This window comes from Lucilia cuprina, chromosome 2 (genome assembly GCF_022045245.1).
Source record: "Lucilia cuprina isolate Lc7/37 chromosome 2, ASM2204524v1, whole genome shotgun sequence".
Taxonomy (NCBI): Eukaryota; Metazoa; Arthropoda; class Insecta; order Diptera; family Calliphoridae; genus Lucilia; species Lucilia cuprina.
The window spans coordinates 27,760,748-27,775,614 of NC_060950.1; the positions used below are offsets into that span (position 1 = coordinate 27,760,748).

At 29.7% G+C, this 14,867-nt stretch overlaps 1 protein-coding gene across 1 annotated transcript in view; it reads left to right on the top strand.

The window, feature by feature from the left end:
- LOC111680065 (protein spire) overlaps positions 1-14,867 on the top strand; it is a 133,199-nt gene that overhangs the window by 90,413 nt on the left and 27,919 nt on the right. The window contains exons 5-7 of the mRNA XM_046949289.1: positions 1,307-1,404; positions 5,207-5,324; positions 5,441-5,517. Of these exons, the coding sequence (XP_046805245.1) occupies positions 1,307-1,404; positions 5,207-5,324; positions 5,441-5,517 (293 nt within the window). The remainder of the gene's footprint in view (positions 1-1,306; positions 1,405-5,206; positions 5,325-5,440; positions 5,518-14,867) is intronic.

A 14,867-nucleotide genomic window follows, 5' to 3' on the forward strand; every position in this document is an offset into this window, starting at 1 on the left:
TATAGACCTCTCAATAGATTGACCTATAGACCTGTCTATAGATTGATCTATAGACCAGTTTATAGATTGATCTATAGACCAGTCTCTAGATTCATCTATAGACCAGTCTATAGATTCATCTATAGACCAGTCTATAGATTCATCTATAGACCAGTCTATAGATTCATCTATAGACCAGTCTATAGATTGATCTATAGAACAGTCTATAGACTGATCTATAGACCAGTCTATATACTGATCTATAGACCAGTCTATATATTGATCTATAGACCAGTATATAGATTGATCTAAAAACCAGTATATAGATTGATCTATAGACTAGTCTATAGATTGATCTATATACCAGTATATAGATTGATCTATAGAACAGTATATAGATTGATCTATAGACCAGTCTATAGATTGATCTATAGACTAGTCTAGAGATTGATCTATAGACCAGTCTATAGATTGATCTATAGACCAGTCTATAGATTGATCTATAGACCAGTCTATAGATTGATCTCTAGATTGATCTATAGACCAGTCTATAGATTGACCTATAGACCAGTCTATAGATTGATCTATAGGCCAGTCTATAGATTGATCTATAGACCAGTCTATAGATTGATCTATAGACAAGTCTATAGATTGATCTATAGACAAGTCTATAGATTGATCTATAGACCAGTCTATAGATTGATCTATTGACCAGTCTATAGATTGATCTATTGACCAGCTTAAAGATTGATCTATAGACCAGTCTATAGATTGATCTATAGACCAGTCTATAGATTGATCTATAGACCAGTCTATAGATTGATCTATAGACCAGTCTATAGATTGATCTATAGACCAGTCTATAGATTGATCTATAGACCAGTCTATAAATTCATCTATAGACCAATCTATAAATTGATCTATAGACCAGTCTATAGATTGATCTATAGACCAGTCTATAAATTGAGCTATAGACATGTTATAGATTGATCTATAGACCTATGTATAGAATGATCTATAGACCAATGTAAAGATTGATCTATAGACCTATAGAGAAGTATATAGCTTGAGATAAATAAAAGTATAAGATTCATAACTGCAGTTTTTCCTTGTGTTTATTTTTATAAATTTCATAACTATGAGTTCAAAGTTCATTGAGTTTAAGACCCAAATTTTTGCTTAATATTTTATTTCAAACAATTGGGAAATCTTAGGGCCAAAGTAATTAAATTGTATAATTTAAATAATTAAAATTAAGTGTCAACTTAATATGTTTATTTCTATAATTAATTTTTACAAAACAAAAAAATTTTGTATATTATTACAGAAACAGATGATGACTGTATTGATGAAGGCATTGACGAGGGCTACAAGCGTTGGGACGATGAACATGATGAAACCAAAGAATTTGATTATGTGTTAGAGGTAGGATTACTACAATCATTTAATTTAAACAATATAAATTTATATTTAAACTGAATTGTGCAGTATTATAGTGACTGACCATTGTCCCCCTGTATTTGCAAAATAATTTATTTTTCCGAAAAATAAAAACCAAAACTAAAACGTAATTCCATGAACATGTTTTTGCATTTATGTTTAATATCTGAACTTGACATTGAGTAATATTTATTATTGAAATTTAAGTATTTGATCGCTGCTGATAATTTGAAAATTTATTGCAAATATTATATAAGTTAGAGGATGATGATGATGATGATGATTGAAGGAGGTGCAGTATCACTTCGCCTATTCAAACATCATGTTCAAAGTGTCATTTTTAAAGGTGTTAATTTTAACGACACGTTCGACTACACTTCATCAACCATTGTTGGGTTTTTTATTTCTTTCTTTTGTAGTTATATTGTTTTACTTTTTAATGATATTTTTAAATGTCATTATTGAAAAGAATAAAAAAACAACGCAAAAAAAATTGCAACTAACATTCACTCTATAATTGGTCAAGGTTGAGAGGACAATATCTTATTTAGGGGATAGATATAAAGTAGATCAATTAATAGGGTTTATAGATCTATAGACAAGTCTGTAGATTAATCCATAGACCAGACTATAGATTGATCTATTTACCATTCTATGTATTGATCTAAAGACCAGTTTATATATTTATCTATAAACCAGTTCTATATATTGATCTAAAGACCAGTTTATAGATTGATCTATATTCATAGATTAATCTATAGACCAGTCTAAAGATTAATGTATAGACCTGTCTATAGTTTAATCTATAGCCCAGTCCATAGATTAATGTATAGACCTGTCTATAGTTTGATATATAGACCAGTCTATAGATTGATCTATAGACCAGTCTATAGATTGATCCATAGAGCAGCCTATAGATTAATCTAAGTTTGAACTATAGACCAGTCTATAGATTGATCAATCTATAGACTGGTGTATAGATCAATCTATAGACTGGTCTATAGATCAGTCTTTAGATTGATCTATAGACCAGTCTATAGATTGATCTATAGACCAGTCTATAGATTGATCTATAGACCAGTCTATAGATTGATCTATAGACCAGTCTATAGATTGATCTATAGACCATTCTATAGATTGATCTATAGACCAGTCTATAGATTGATCTATAGACCAGTCCAAAGTTTGATATATAGACCAGTCTTTAGTTTGATATATAGACAAGTCTATAGTTTGATCTATAGACCAGTCTCTAGATTAATCTTTAGGTCTATAGTCTGTAAATTGATCCATAGACCAGTCTATAGATTGATCTATAGACCAGTCTATAGATTGAACTGTAGACCAGTCTATAGATTGAACTGTAGACCAGTTTATAGATTGATCTATAGACCAGTATATAGATTGATATATAGACCTAGTCTAAAGTTTGATATATAGACCAGTCTTTAGTTTGATATATAGATAAGTCTATAGTTTGATCTATAGACCAATCTATAGTTTAATCTATAGACCAGTCTATAGTTAGATCTACAGACCAGCATATAGTTTGGTAGATTATAGATTAATCTTTAGGTCTATAGACTAGTCTGTAAATTGATCCATAGACCAGTCTGTAGATTGATCCATAGACCAGTCTATAGATTGATCTATAGGCTAGTCTATAGATTGTTGTATAGACTATTCTATAGATTGATCCAAAGACCAGTCTATAGATTGATCTATAGATCTGTCTCTGTATTAATCAATAGATTCCTTGGATTGATCTATAGACAAGGCTATTTATAAACTAGCTCATACATTGAGCTATAAATCATGCTACTGATTGATCTCCAGGTAATAGTTTGATATATTATAGTTTGACAAAGCGATGGAAATCTTTGACCTTCGTGGTCTTTGACGCTCACCTTTCCTGTAGATTTATTAACACTTTATTCAAAACACATGCAATTATTATTTCTAACATGTGTGTCTAACTAGCTGCTCATCAGCTCCTCCGTCAGTCGACAAACAAATATGTACTTTTCATGTTTAGTTCATCTGTCCGTTCTTACTGACGTCCATATGTCTGCACTTGTTTGTTTTTATTAATAAATGAAAATTGAAAAATTACACTTGTGATTAAATAATTGCATCGAAAACCCAAACGTATGAAAGGCAAAAGAAGAGCAAAACAAGAAATTGAAACACATGAAGACATGATAAATAAATTATGCACATTTGCATTTTACATGCAAAACTAAATAGATTGGATTGGATTGGATGAATCAATGGGTTGGTTGACTGGAAAATAGAGACTAAACAAGATTTCGTTACACTTTATTATTAATAAATTGTCATAGTGAGTACCACTTACTATATTGTGTTAGTAACATGTATACAAATTTATTTAGTTTAAATGTTCACATCAAAAGACGTAACATTTTTCACACTCAAGTGATATTTTTACTATATTACTGACATTTTTCTATATTATTTGTGGTTTTCCACTTTATAAGCGAGAAAGTCACAAACCGAAAAACCTAGAGACAAAACCATCTCCTCCTCCATATTTTCACCCTCATCCTTGAGGTAATTGATATACATTTACTATAAACATTTTAAGAAAAAGTAATGCAATATTTTTTTGAATTATGATCACTTTGAAAAAGAAAAACTGCTCTCGATTGTGAGTGATGATAAAGTTATAACTGATGGATGGTTGAGTGACTGACAGACAGACAGGCTGGTTGGTGGCGATAATAATTTGATGCTGCTAATGTTAGGAATTCGTTCACTAGATTATAGTGTTATTTGTAGTTTTTACAGCTTCTTCTACTACTACTACTACTACTAGTACCACGTTTTATATAAACACGAAATGAAATTACTTAATAAGTGTAAAATTACCATTCATATTTTTACAGCATTTTACTGTCTATTTGCTTTTGATACACCTGATACTTGATTTCTACTGAATTTTTCAAACAGTTTTATTTGTTTAAATACGTAATTTTAATGAAAGAATGATTATTACTGTAAATTTAATTCCATTATAATTTATAGCGGCTGTTAGTTTTAAATTGTTTTAAATTGTTTTTGGTTTCTTCGCTTTTTTTGTTCTAAACGGGGAGAATCTAGAAAAATTTTATTACGAAATATTAAATTTCTTTTAAAATGTCTTCTCGGAAGAATGCATGGAATTTTACAATTATAGAAAGTATTATATTTGTAATACAATTTTCATTTTTCTTTAGAACAAAATAATATTTAAGAGAGAAAACTTCTACACTGACATATTGACTTTTTGTTATAGAGAACTCTTCTGAGACACAGTTCTAGTTTAGTTCAGTTCTAGTTCAGTTCTATTTTAGTTCTAATTTAGTTCTAATTTAGTTCTAGTTTAGTTCTAGTTCAGTTCTAGTTCAGTTCTGGTTCAGTTCTAGTTTAATTCTAGTTCAGTTCTAGTTCAGTTCTAGTTCAATTCTAGTTCAATTCTAGTTCAGTACTAGTTCAGTTCTAGTTCAGTTCTAGTTCAGTTCTAGTTCAGTTCTAGTTCAGTTCTAGTTCAGTTCTAGTTCAGTTCTAGTTCAGTTCTAGTTCAGTTCTAGTTCAGTTCTAGTTCAGTTCTAGTTCAGTTCTAGTTCAGTTCTAGTTCAGTTCTAGTTCAGTTCTAGTTCAGTTCTAGTTCAGTTCTAGTTCAGTTCTAGTTCGGTTATAGTTCAGTTCTAGTTCACTTCTAGTACGGTTTAATTAAATTCAATTTAATTGCTGATTTTTCATTAAAATGTGTCTTTTCTTTTTCTAGGCCTGCAAAAATCACATAAAACCCACTGTACCTGAAGAGCACTATAAAGCCGTATGTCGAGCACTTGTAACAGAAACTCTAGAATTGCGAATATTTCTGCAGCAAGTTTTAAATCAAGGCAAGTTTTTAAAAATAAAATTTCGTTTAAAACTTAATATTGTTCGCAAAATTTATTATATAATAACTATTAATATTTATTTTTGTTTTTTTTTTCACTCTCTGCTATATATACAGGTGCCGATAATCTACATTTGAAAGTCGATTCTCAAACATCACAGCAGGAATTGGCAAAATTGGGCTTTAACGATTGGGTAAGTAGTGCAAACATTAACAACTATTATAATCATTTATTATATTTATGGTTTTCAACTAATGAGGGTGTTTATGACCAACAGTTTTATGGGTTTTTGTCTTCGGTGTAGTGTAGTGTTTATTTTTTTCTTGGTTTAGACACTCCTTGTTTTACAGGTTTGTGGGAAAAGTGTTTCATTATTTTAATTTAAATCATAATTATATATATCATGTCATTACATTTATTTAAGCAAATAGTAATATCTTATGGATTAATATTTAGGTTTTAACATTGCGTGTTTATTTGAGGTTTTCTTTGGATTGTATTCTTTTTAAGTTTTTGTGCAAAAATAAATTTAGGTTTTTACAAAGAACACACACGTGTAGACAATTTATCGCACCTTTTTTATTATTATTTTTTTTAAGATTGCAATTGATTTATGACTTGACATTTCATGTAATGGATGATTTCTTTTAATTTTTAAGAGAAAAAAAACTACAAGGTTGTGTTTGGTTAGAATTTCAATTTTGCCACTTTAAACTTTAAAATGACCACAATGTAAAAAAATACAGATTTTTCTTACAAATATTCGACTTCCCACCACACAGAGTAAATAAAGTATTCGGTTTTAGAAAAAAAAATAATTTTAAAATAAAAACGTTTTTGTTTTTCTCTAAATTTTAAATAAATTATACAATTTCTTATACATTAACTAATAATTTTAACTTTTTAACAAACTCATTATTAAACAAATACAAATAAGCAAAATTGAAGTGCTGTATTTGACTGCAATAAATATTGATCTTTCGATAACAAATTTAAAGTGTTTTTTTTTTCTATATTTAAAATCTAAATGCGAATGAATACAATCAAATGAATTCATATATGATTTTAAAACAATTAAATTATCATTGTGAATTGGTCATTGAAGAACAATTAGCTAAATTAATATACATTTAAACGTCATTGTCTCATATTGATCAACACTGATCAACAATAAAATTCAAACGTTTTTTTAAATTTAAAAATCTTTTATTAAGCAATAATTTCTAATTCTAATAGATATTAATATAATTTCCAAATATAATTTCAATAACTCAATTTTTCGTTTTCTGTGTAATTTGCCAATATGTATTATAGTTTTTTTTTAACAATTACCTTTTTCTTTAACAGTTGATTTTAGTTTTTTCATTAATCATATAAAAAAGCTCTTATCTACTTTTTATTGTTTATAAGATAGTTAATAATAATATTATTATCATAAAGTTTTCTAACACCTTGCGTCAATTGCAAAATTTCTATAACAACCTTGACAATGGCGTTGTAAAAGTATTTCATAAATATAAAACGGAATAATAAAATTGACTGAAAAAAAGAAATAGACAATACTTAAGAATTAAATTAATTAAAAATTTTACAGACTAGGGAAACTAAAGGGCACAGTTTCTAGATTTTCTCACTTCTGTTTATGTTCTGTCCCACTTCTGTATTAGTTCAGTTCTAGTTCAGTTAACCTGGTCTCCGATACTAATTAACTTGGCCTCCGGTAGGTTAGTGGTTAGATTTCTAGTCTGGTAGACCGGAGGTGGTGGGTTCGATTCCCACCTAAGGCAATGGTTAAGCAGTGCAAAACAGTCCCGATAGAGGCCTAAGTGTATTTCTTCGGATTTGATGTTTATATGTACATCCTCCTTTCTAACTAATTAACAAACTAGTTCAGTTCTAATTTAGTTCTAGTTCAGTTCTAGTTCAGTTCTAGTTCAGTTCTAGTTCAGTTCTAGATCTGTTCTAGTTCAGTTCTAGTTCAGTTCTATTTAAGTTCTAGTTCAGTTCTAGTTCAGTTCTAGTTCAGCTCTAATTCAGTTCTTGTTGAGTTCTAGTTCAGTTCTAGTTCAGTTCTAGTTCAGTTCTAGTTCAGTTCTAGTTCAGTTCTAGTTCAGTTTTAGTTCAGTTCTAGTTCAGTTCTAGTTCAGTTCTAGTTCAGTTCTAGTTCAGTTCTAGTTCAGTTCTTGTTAAGTTTTAGTTCAGTTCTAGTTCAATTCTAGTTTAGTTCTATATCAGTTCTAGCTCAGTTCTAGTACTGTTTATTTCAAGTTCAGTTCTAATTCACTTTTAGTTCTATGTATTTAGAAGTATGTAGTAGTTACATTCATAAATCTTTGTAAATGTGAGCTTTTTTTTTTTGTTACTTTACTTCAATTTCCTGAATTGAAAGTACAAATGAGATTTTAATCCATATATTTAACAATAACTTTTATATACGAGTTTACATAAAAGCAATACTTTCATTTAATTCATTTATTTAAATAATTTGCAATCATTAAAATTTCACTTTATCACATTTCCTATAAACGCGATTAATTCATAAAAAAATAATTTATTATTTTATTAAGCAAAAAATACAATTTAATAGAAAAACAATTATAAAAAATTATAATATTTTTAAATAGAATATTTCAACTAATAAACAAGAACCTATATTTTTAACACCTAAATTTTGCAAAACTTGAAAAAAAACTATTTCTTTAACTAAAATGTTGCAGAAATTCTCATTATTTTAATTTACAATATTATTTCGGTTAATAATGTCTACAAACTCTCAACCAGTTTCATTTTAATGTTGTGTAACAAAACTATTTTGTTTAAAACAAATAATAAAAAAAAACTATTTTTCAAAATTTTGTTTAGATTTATTTGGTATTAAAAAAAAGAAACTTTAAAAAAACTAGCAGTAATTTATGCAAATTATATAAAAATGCAGTGCAGTAAGCATAACATAAGCACAAAGACACAACCATTAAATTTTATTCATTTCATGCCATACTGTATGTCATACCTAACATTCGAACAACAAACATGTGCATGTTGGTTGCACACACAGATCAACTTTGAAAAGAAAAACAATCAAATTCAAACCTGTCACAAACCTTTGTCAAACTGTTTTTCAAATCCAAACAGACAAATCTGTTTTCCAAAATAAAAAATTGACTTTTTGATAATTCCCATAAAGACACTTACTTACACACACACACACTCACTCACTCACATGTTGTTGTATGTAGATTTCATTTGACTGAAACGATTGAACAAAACATCTGACTTTTGTTCACAATAGAATAAAAAAACTTCACTTATGATTTCAACTTTATTTGACAAAATAAATGACAAATATTATAATTCGCTTTTTATGCACTTTTTACGCAATTCAAACCCAAAAAATTTTGTAAATAAAATTTAAATTTGTTTGAAATTTTTTATAATAGAAAAAAAGATTTGCTTTGTTTCGTATTTATGCCCATTTTTTGAAAACTCTTTTCATTTTACATAACTTAATTTTTCTTATTTGTTATATATTAACTAAATGTTTATAACTGTTTTTTTATAGTTCTTTCTTTATTGATTGTAAATTTTGACAAATGTTTATATTAGGCAATGCAATAATCTTAAAAAAAACTTTACTGTCACATTTTTAACTCGTGTGAACAGATTCAATTTTCTGCTCCATTTAGATTTGAATAAAATTTCATGTGTTTCATAACTATCTGAATAATACAATAATATTTAACTTTAAGTATCCACGGTTAAAGGGAACTTTCACAACACAAGTTCAGTTCTAGTTCAGTCCTAGTTCATTTCTAGTTCAGTTCAAGTTCAGTTCTATTTCAGTTCATGTTCAGATCTAGTTCAGATCTAGTTCATTTCTAGTTCAGTTCAATTCTAGTTTAGTTCTAGTTCAGTTCTAGTTTAGTTCTAGTTCAGTTCTAGTTCTAGTTCAGTTCTAGTTCAGTTCTAGTTCAGTTCTAGTTCAGTTCTAGTTCAGTTCTAGTTCAGTTCTAGTTCAGTTCTAGTTCAGTTCTAATTCAGTTCTAATTCAGTTTTAGTTCAATTCTAGTTCAGTTCTAATTCAGTTCTAATTCAGTTCTAGTTCAATTCTAGTTCAATTCTAGTTCAGTTATACCTCAGTATTAGTTTATTTTTATTTCGGTTCTAGTTCATTTTTAGTTCAGTTCTAGTTCAATTCTAGTTCAGTTCTAGTTCAGTTCTAGTTCAGTTCTAGTTCAGTTCTAGTTCAGTTCCATTTCAGTTCTATATCAGTTCTAGTTCTAGTTCAGTTCTAGTTCAGTTCTAGTTCAGTTCTAGTTCAGTTCTAGTTCAGTTCTAGTTCAGTTCTAGTTCAGTTCTAGTTCAGTTCTAGTTCAGTTCTAGTTCAGTTCTAGTTCAGTTCTAGTTCAGTTCTAGTTCAGTTCTAGTTCAGTTCTAGTTCAGTTCTAGTTCAGTTCTAGTTCAGTTCTAGTTCAGTTCTAGTTCAGTTCTAATTCAGTTCTAGTTCAGGTATAGTTCAGTTCAAATTCAGTTCTAGTTCATTTCTAGTTCCTTTCTAGTTCAGTTCTAGTTCAGCTCTAGTTCAGTTCTAGTTCAGTTCTAGTTCAGTTCTAGTTCAGTTCTAGTTCAGTTCTAGTTCAGTTCTAGTTCAGTTCTAGTTCAGTTCTAGTTCAGTTCTAGTTCAGTTCTAGTTCAGTTCTAGTTCAGTTCTAGTTCAGTTCTAGTTCAGTTCTAGTTCAGTTCTAGTTCAGTTCTAGTTCAGTTCTAGTTCAGTTCTAGTTCAGTTCTAGTTCAGTTCTAGTTCAGTTCTAGTTCAGTTCTAGTTCAGTTCTAGTTCAGTTCTAGTTCAGTTCTAGTTCAGTTCTAGTTCAGTTCTAGTTCTAGTTCAGTTCTAATTCTGTTCTAATTCAGTTCTAGTTCAGTTCTAGTTCAGTTCTAGTTCAGTTCTAGTTCAGTTCTAGTTCAGTTCTAGTTCAGTTCTAGTTCAGTTCTAGTTCAGTTCTAGTTCAGTTCTAGTTCAGTTCTAGTTCAGTTCTAGTTCAGTTCTAGTTCAGTTCTAGTTCAGTTCTAGTTCAGTTCTAGTTCAGTTCTAGTTCAGTTCTAGTTCAGTTCTAGTTCAGTTCTAGTTCAGTTCTAGTTCATTTCTAGTTCAGTTCTAGTTCAGTTCTAGTTCAGTTCTAGTTCAGTTCTAGTTCAGTTCTAGTTCAGTTCTAGTTCAGTTCTAGTTCAGTTCTAGTTCAGTTCTAGTTCAGTTTCTAGTTCAGTTCTAGTTCAGTTCTAGTTCAGTTCTAGTTCAGTTCTATTCAGTTTTCTAGTTCAGATCTAGTTCAGTTCTAGTTCAGTTCTAGTTCAGTTCTAGTTCAGTTCTAGTTCAGTTCTAGTTCAGTTCTAGTTCAGTTCTAGTTCAGTTCTAGTTCAGTTCTAGTTCAGTTTCAGTTCAGTTTCTAGTTCAGTTCTAGTTCAGTTCTAGTTCAGTTCTAGTTCAGTTCTAGTTCAGTTCTAGTTCAGTTCTAGTTCAGTTCTAGTTCAGTTCTAGTTCAGTTCTAGTTCAGTTCTAGTTCAGTTCTAGTTCAGTTCTAGTTCAGTTCTAGTTCAGTTTCTAGTTTCATTCTAGTTCAGTTCTAGTTCAGTTCTAGTTCAGTTCTAGTTCAGTTCTAGTTCAGTTCTAGTTCAGTTCTAGTTCAGTTCTAGTTCAGTTCTAGTTCAGTTCTAGTTCAGTTCTAGTTCAGTTCTAGTTCAGTTCTAGTTCAGTTCTAGTTCAGTTCTAGTTCAGTTCCAGTTCAGTTCTAGTTCAGTTCGAGTTCAGTTCTGATTCAATTCTAGTTAAGTTCTAGTTCAGTTAAGTTCTAGTTAAGTTCAGCTCTGGTATAGTTCAGTACTATTTTACTGCTTGTTCAGTTCTAGTCTAGTTTTACTGCAATTCCTGTTAAAATTCTCATCAAGAATTTCGTTTCCTCTTCAAAATAAGGATTCTTAAAATTCCAGGTAATTAAATTATTGGAAAATGTATTTAATTGGTCCGGGAACTAAGGTGTGAAGACTTTTGTCTGTTAAAAAGCAGAGCAGATTTGAACATTTCAAATGCAATTTCACTTTTTTGAACTATAGACAATTTTATTAAGATAAAGAGTTCTTTTTTTTTCCATTTCTTATATATCACTTTAATAAAAATAAATGTTTGTCTCAATGATATTTATGCAAATGCCCAAAACGTGTCATGATAATTTTGATTAAAACTCAGAAATTGTTCACAAGAGAATCATCAAAAACATTTATTATAAATGAGTTTTTTGTGTGCATGACAATTAATTGTTTTGAGGTAATATTGTACTTGTAAGTTGCAACATATTGTTGTTTTGTTTTCTTAAATTTTGTACATCTCATAATTTGTTTTATTATGAATCCTGTATTTCGCAATCAACATTTTTTTTCAGTGGCAACTAAAGCCAACCATGTGTGACTTCCAATTTCAAAAATAAAGTGATGAAACTTTACGTGATTCAGAAACAAAAACAAAAACAAAAAACTATAATCAAAATAAAATGTACAATGTAAAAAAAGGCAAGTGGTGGGTTTATCTCTAGCAATTGTAAACTTAGTTTTTTTTCTTCTTTTAAATGATTCGTGCACGCCAAAAAAGGGCAAATGAAGCCACAGCAGCCAGCGGCTCAGCGAAGCAATAATCAGGAAGCTGGTGTAAAGAAAAATAAAGATTCCTCCTTAACAATTGCAAAAAATGCAAATTACATTTTACACATTAACTGGCTTCACAGTAAAAATAAAGTTTTCCCCACATGTGTTAAACAAATTCAAATTTTTAAATGTTTCAACGAAACATTCAAATCTCAGATGTGATGTAATGTTTCCATTGTGATGATTTTTACCTTAAATAAAAATATGTATACATTCTCTTCAAACCTTAAGCCCTGTTACAAAAAAAAATATTAAAATTTAAAAAAAAGTGGCAAAAATATCATGAAAATTGTCTATAAAATTAAATGTAGCATAAAGTTAACAAAAGATTTACTTAAATGCAGTAAATGCAAATATTCATGCAATTTAATTTAATATATATTTATGAATGTTTTTTTCTTCTTTATTTATTATTTTAAGTTTCTTTTACTTTCCAATAATGTCCAATTTATTTGCAATAAAAAAGTAGCAGCGGCTGCATTACCAATTCCCCATACAGCTTCCGCATAATGGGCGAAAAATACAAGAAAATGTAATAAAAAAACACAAGCTCTGACAAAACCGACAAGCGTTTTCAAGTGTAAAAGCGAGAAAAAAGGCTTGAAAATTCATTTCTTTTCTTATTTTAATTTCCTTCACCGAATCCAGGCTTAATACCAATGGCGTATTAGTACAGAACAGACATACATACATACACACACTCATATGTGCATGACATACATTAATAATAAATAAAATATGATAGAAAAAACATTATTGCTTAAATATAAAACAATTCAAAAGGCAATAATAAATATAGGAACAATAAAAGAGTAACGTCATGTTTTCAAAATAAGAAGAAGGGGAGAGTATTCTTTTAAAATTGATCACCATGAACAGAACTAAAACAGAACTAAAACTGAACTAGATCTGAACTAGAACTCAACTAGAACTGGACTAGAACTGAACTAAAACTGAACTAGAACTGAACTAGAACTGAACTAGAACTGAACTAGAACTGAACTAGAACTGAACTAGAACTGAACTAGAACTGAACTAGAACTGAACTAGAACTGAACTAGAACTGAACTAGAACTGAACTAGAACTAGAACTGAACTAGAACTAGAACTACACTAGAACTGAGCTAGAACTGAACTAGAACTGAACTAGAACTGAACTAGAACTGAACTAGAACTGAACTAGAACTGAACTAGAACTGAACTAGAACTGAACTAGAACTGAACTAGAACTGAAATAGAACAGAAATAGAACTGAACTAGAACTGAACTAGAACTGAACATAGAACTGAACTAGAACTGAACTAGAACTGAACTAGAACTGAACTAGAACTGAACTAGAACTGAACTAGAACTGAACTAGAACTGAACTAGAACTGAACTAGAACTGAACTAGAACTGAACTAGAACTGAACTAGAACTGAACTAGAACTGAACTAGAACTGAACTAGAACTAGAACTGATATAGAACTGAAATGGAACTGAACTAGAACTGAACTAGAACTGAACTAGAACTGAACTAGAACTGAACTAGAACTGAACTAGAATTGAACTAGAACTGAACTAGAACTGAACTAGACCTGAACTAGACCTGAACTAGAACTGAACTAGAACTGAACTAGAACTAAACTAGAACTGAACTAGAACTGAACTAGAACTGAACTAGAACTGATCTAGAACTAAACTAGAACTGAGCTAGAACTGAACTAGAACTGAACTAGAACTGAACTAAAACATAACTAAAACTGAACTAGAAATCTCAATTTTCAACTTAACTCTGAAATGAAAAAGGTACCGTTTGCTTAACAGTTTAATTCCTTTAAACTTCTGGCTTATAATGTAATGCAACAGCAACAGTGTTTATAGACGGCGAAAAAAAAAACAATAACTAAAAAAAACTACAAACAATTTGCCGTTAAATCTTTTGCAACAAAAGCGTTAAACGCATCAACACACACGCTCTTCTAATGTTATTCGTTCGTTCGTCCGTCCATTCATCCGTCTGTTGTATGTTTGGATGGTTATTATTGTTGTTGCTATTGTTATTTGATTGTTGTACATGTTGGCAACGCCTTAAGTTCAACATTTCAGCAGCAATTTAATTCAAAATGCGAATTGTAACAACAACAACAACTACAATAAACAGCAACAACGTAATAAAAAATACGATCAACAAACCAGAACTGATGTGCAACAAACAGTTTTGTTACGATCACAATTTTTTTCTATCAGTTTTTTTTTTGTTGTTGATTGTTGATGGTGGTGATCTACATCATTATGATCATGATGTTGTTGTGTGATAATGATGTTGATGATGATTATTGTGTGTATCCGTTTAAAAATGAACAACAACTGAAAAAAACGCCATAAGTTGGCTAGAAAAGTGACGGAATCTTTGGAAAAAAACAATGGCAGCAGGTTTATTGTTGTTGGTGTTGAGGCAAAACGTTTGATGTGTACCCACAAACCTACACAACGACAAATAAGGACTTTTAAATCAGACATTATTTTAAATAGTTAATTTAACATTATCACAGTGCGGAGATTTACTTTGTAAAAAAAGAATTGTTGAATTTCAAAGAACATGAAACATATTTGCACGGAAAGAAATTTTTAAGAAGAATTATACATAGACTACATTGGTCTGTGGACTTCAATAGTCAATAGATTATCTATAAAATAGTTCGAAAATTGTCCATTGATGAAATAGAACTGAACTAGATTTCAACTAGAACTGAACTACATCTTAACTAGAACTAAAATAGAACTGAACTAGAACTGAACTAGAACTGAACTAGAACTGAACTAGAACTGAACTAGAACTGAACTAGAACTGAACTAGAACTGAACTAGAAC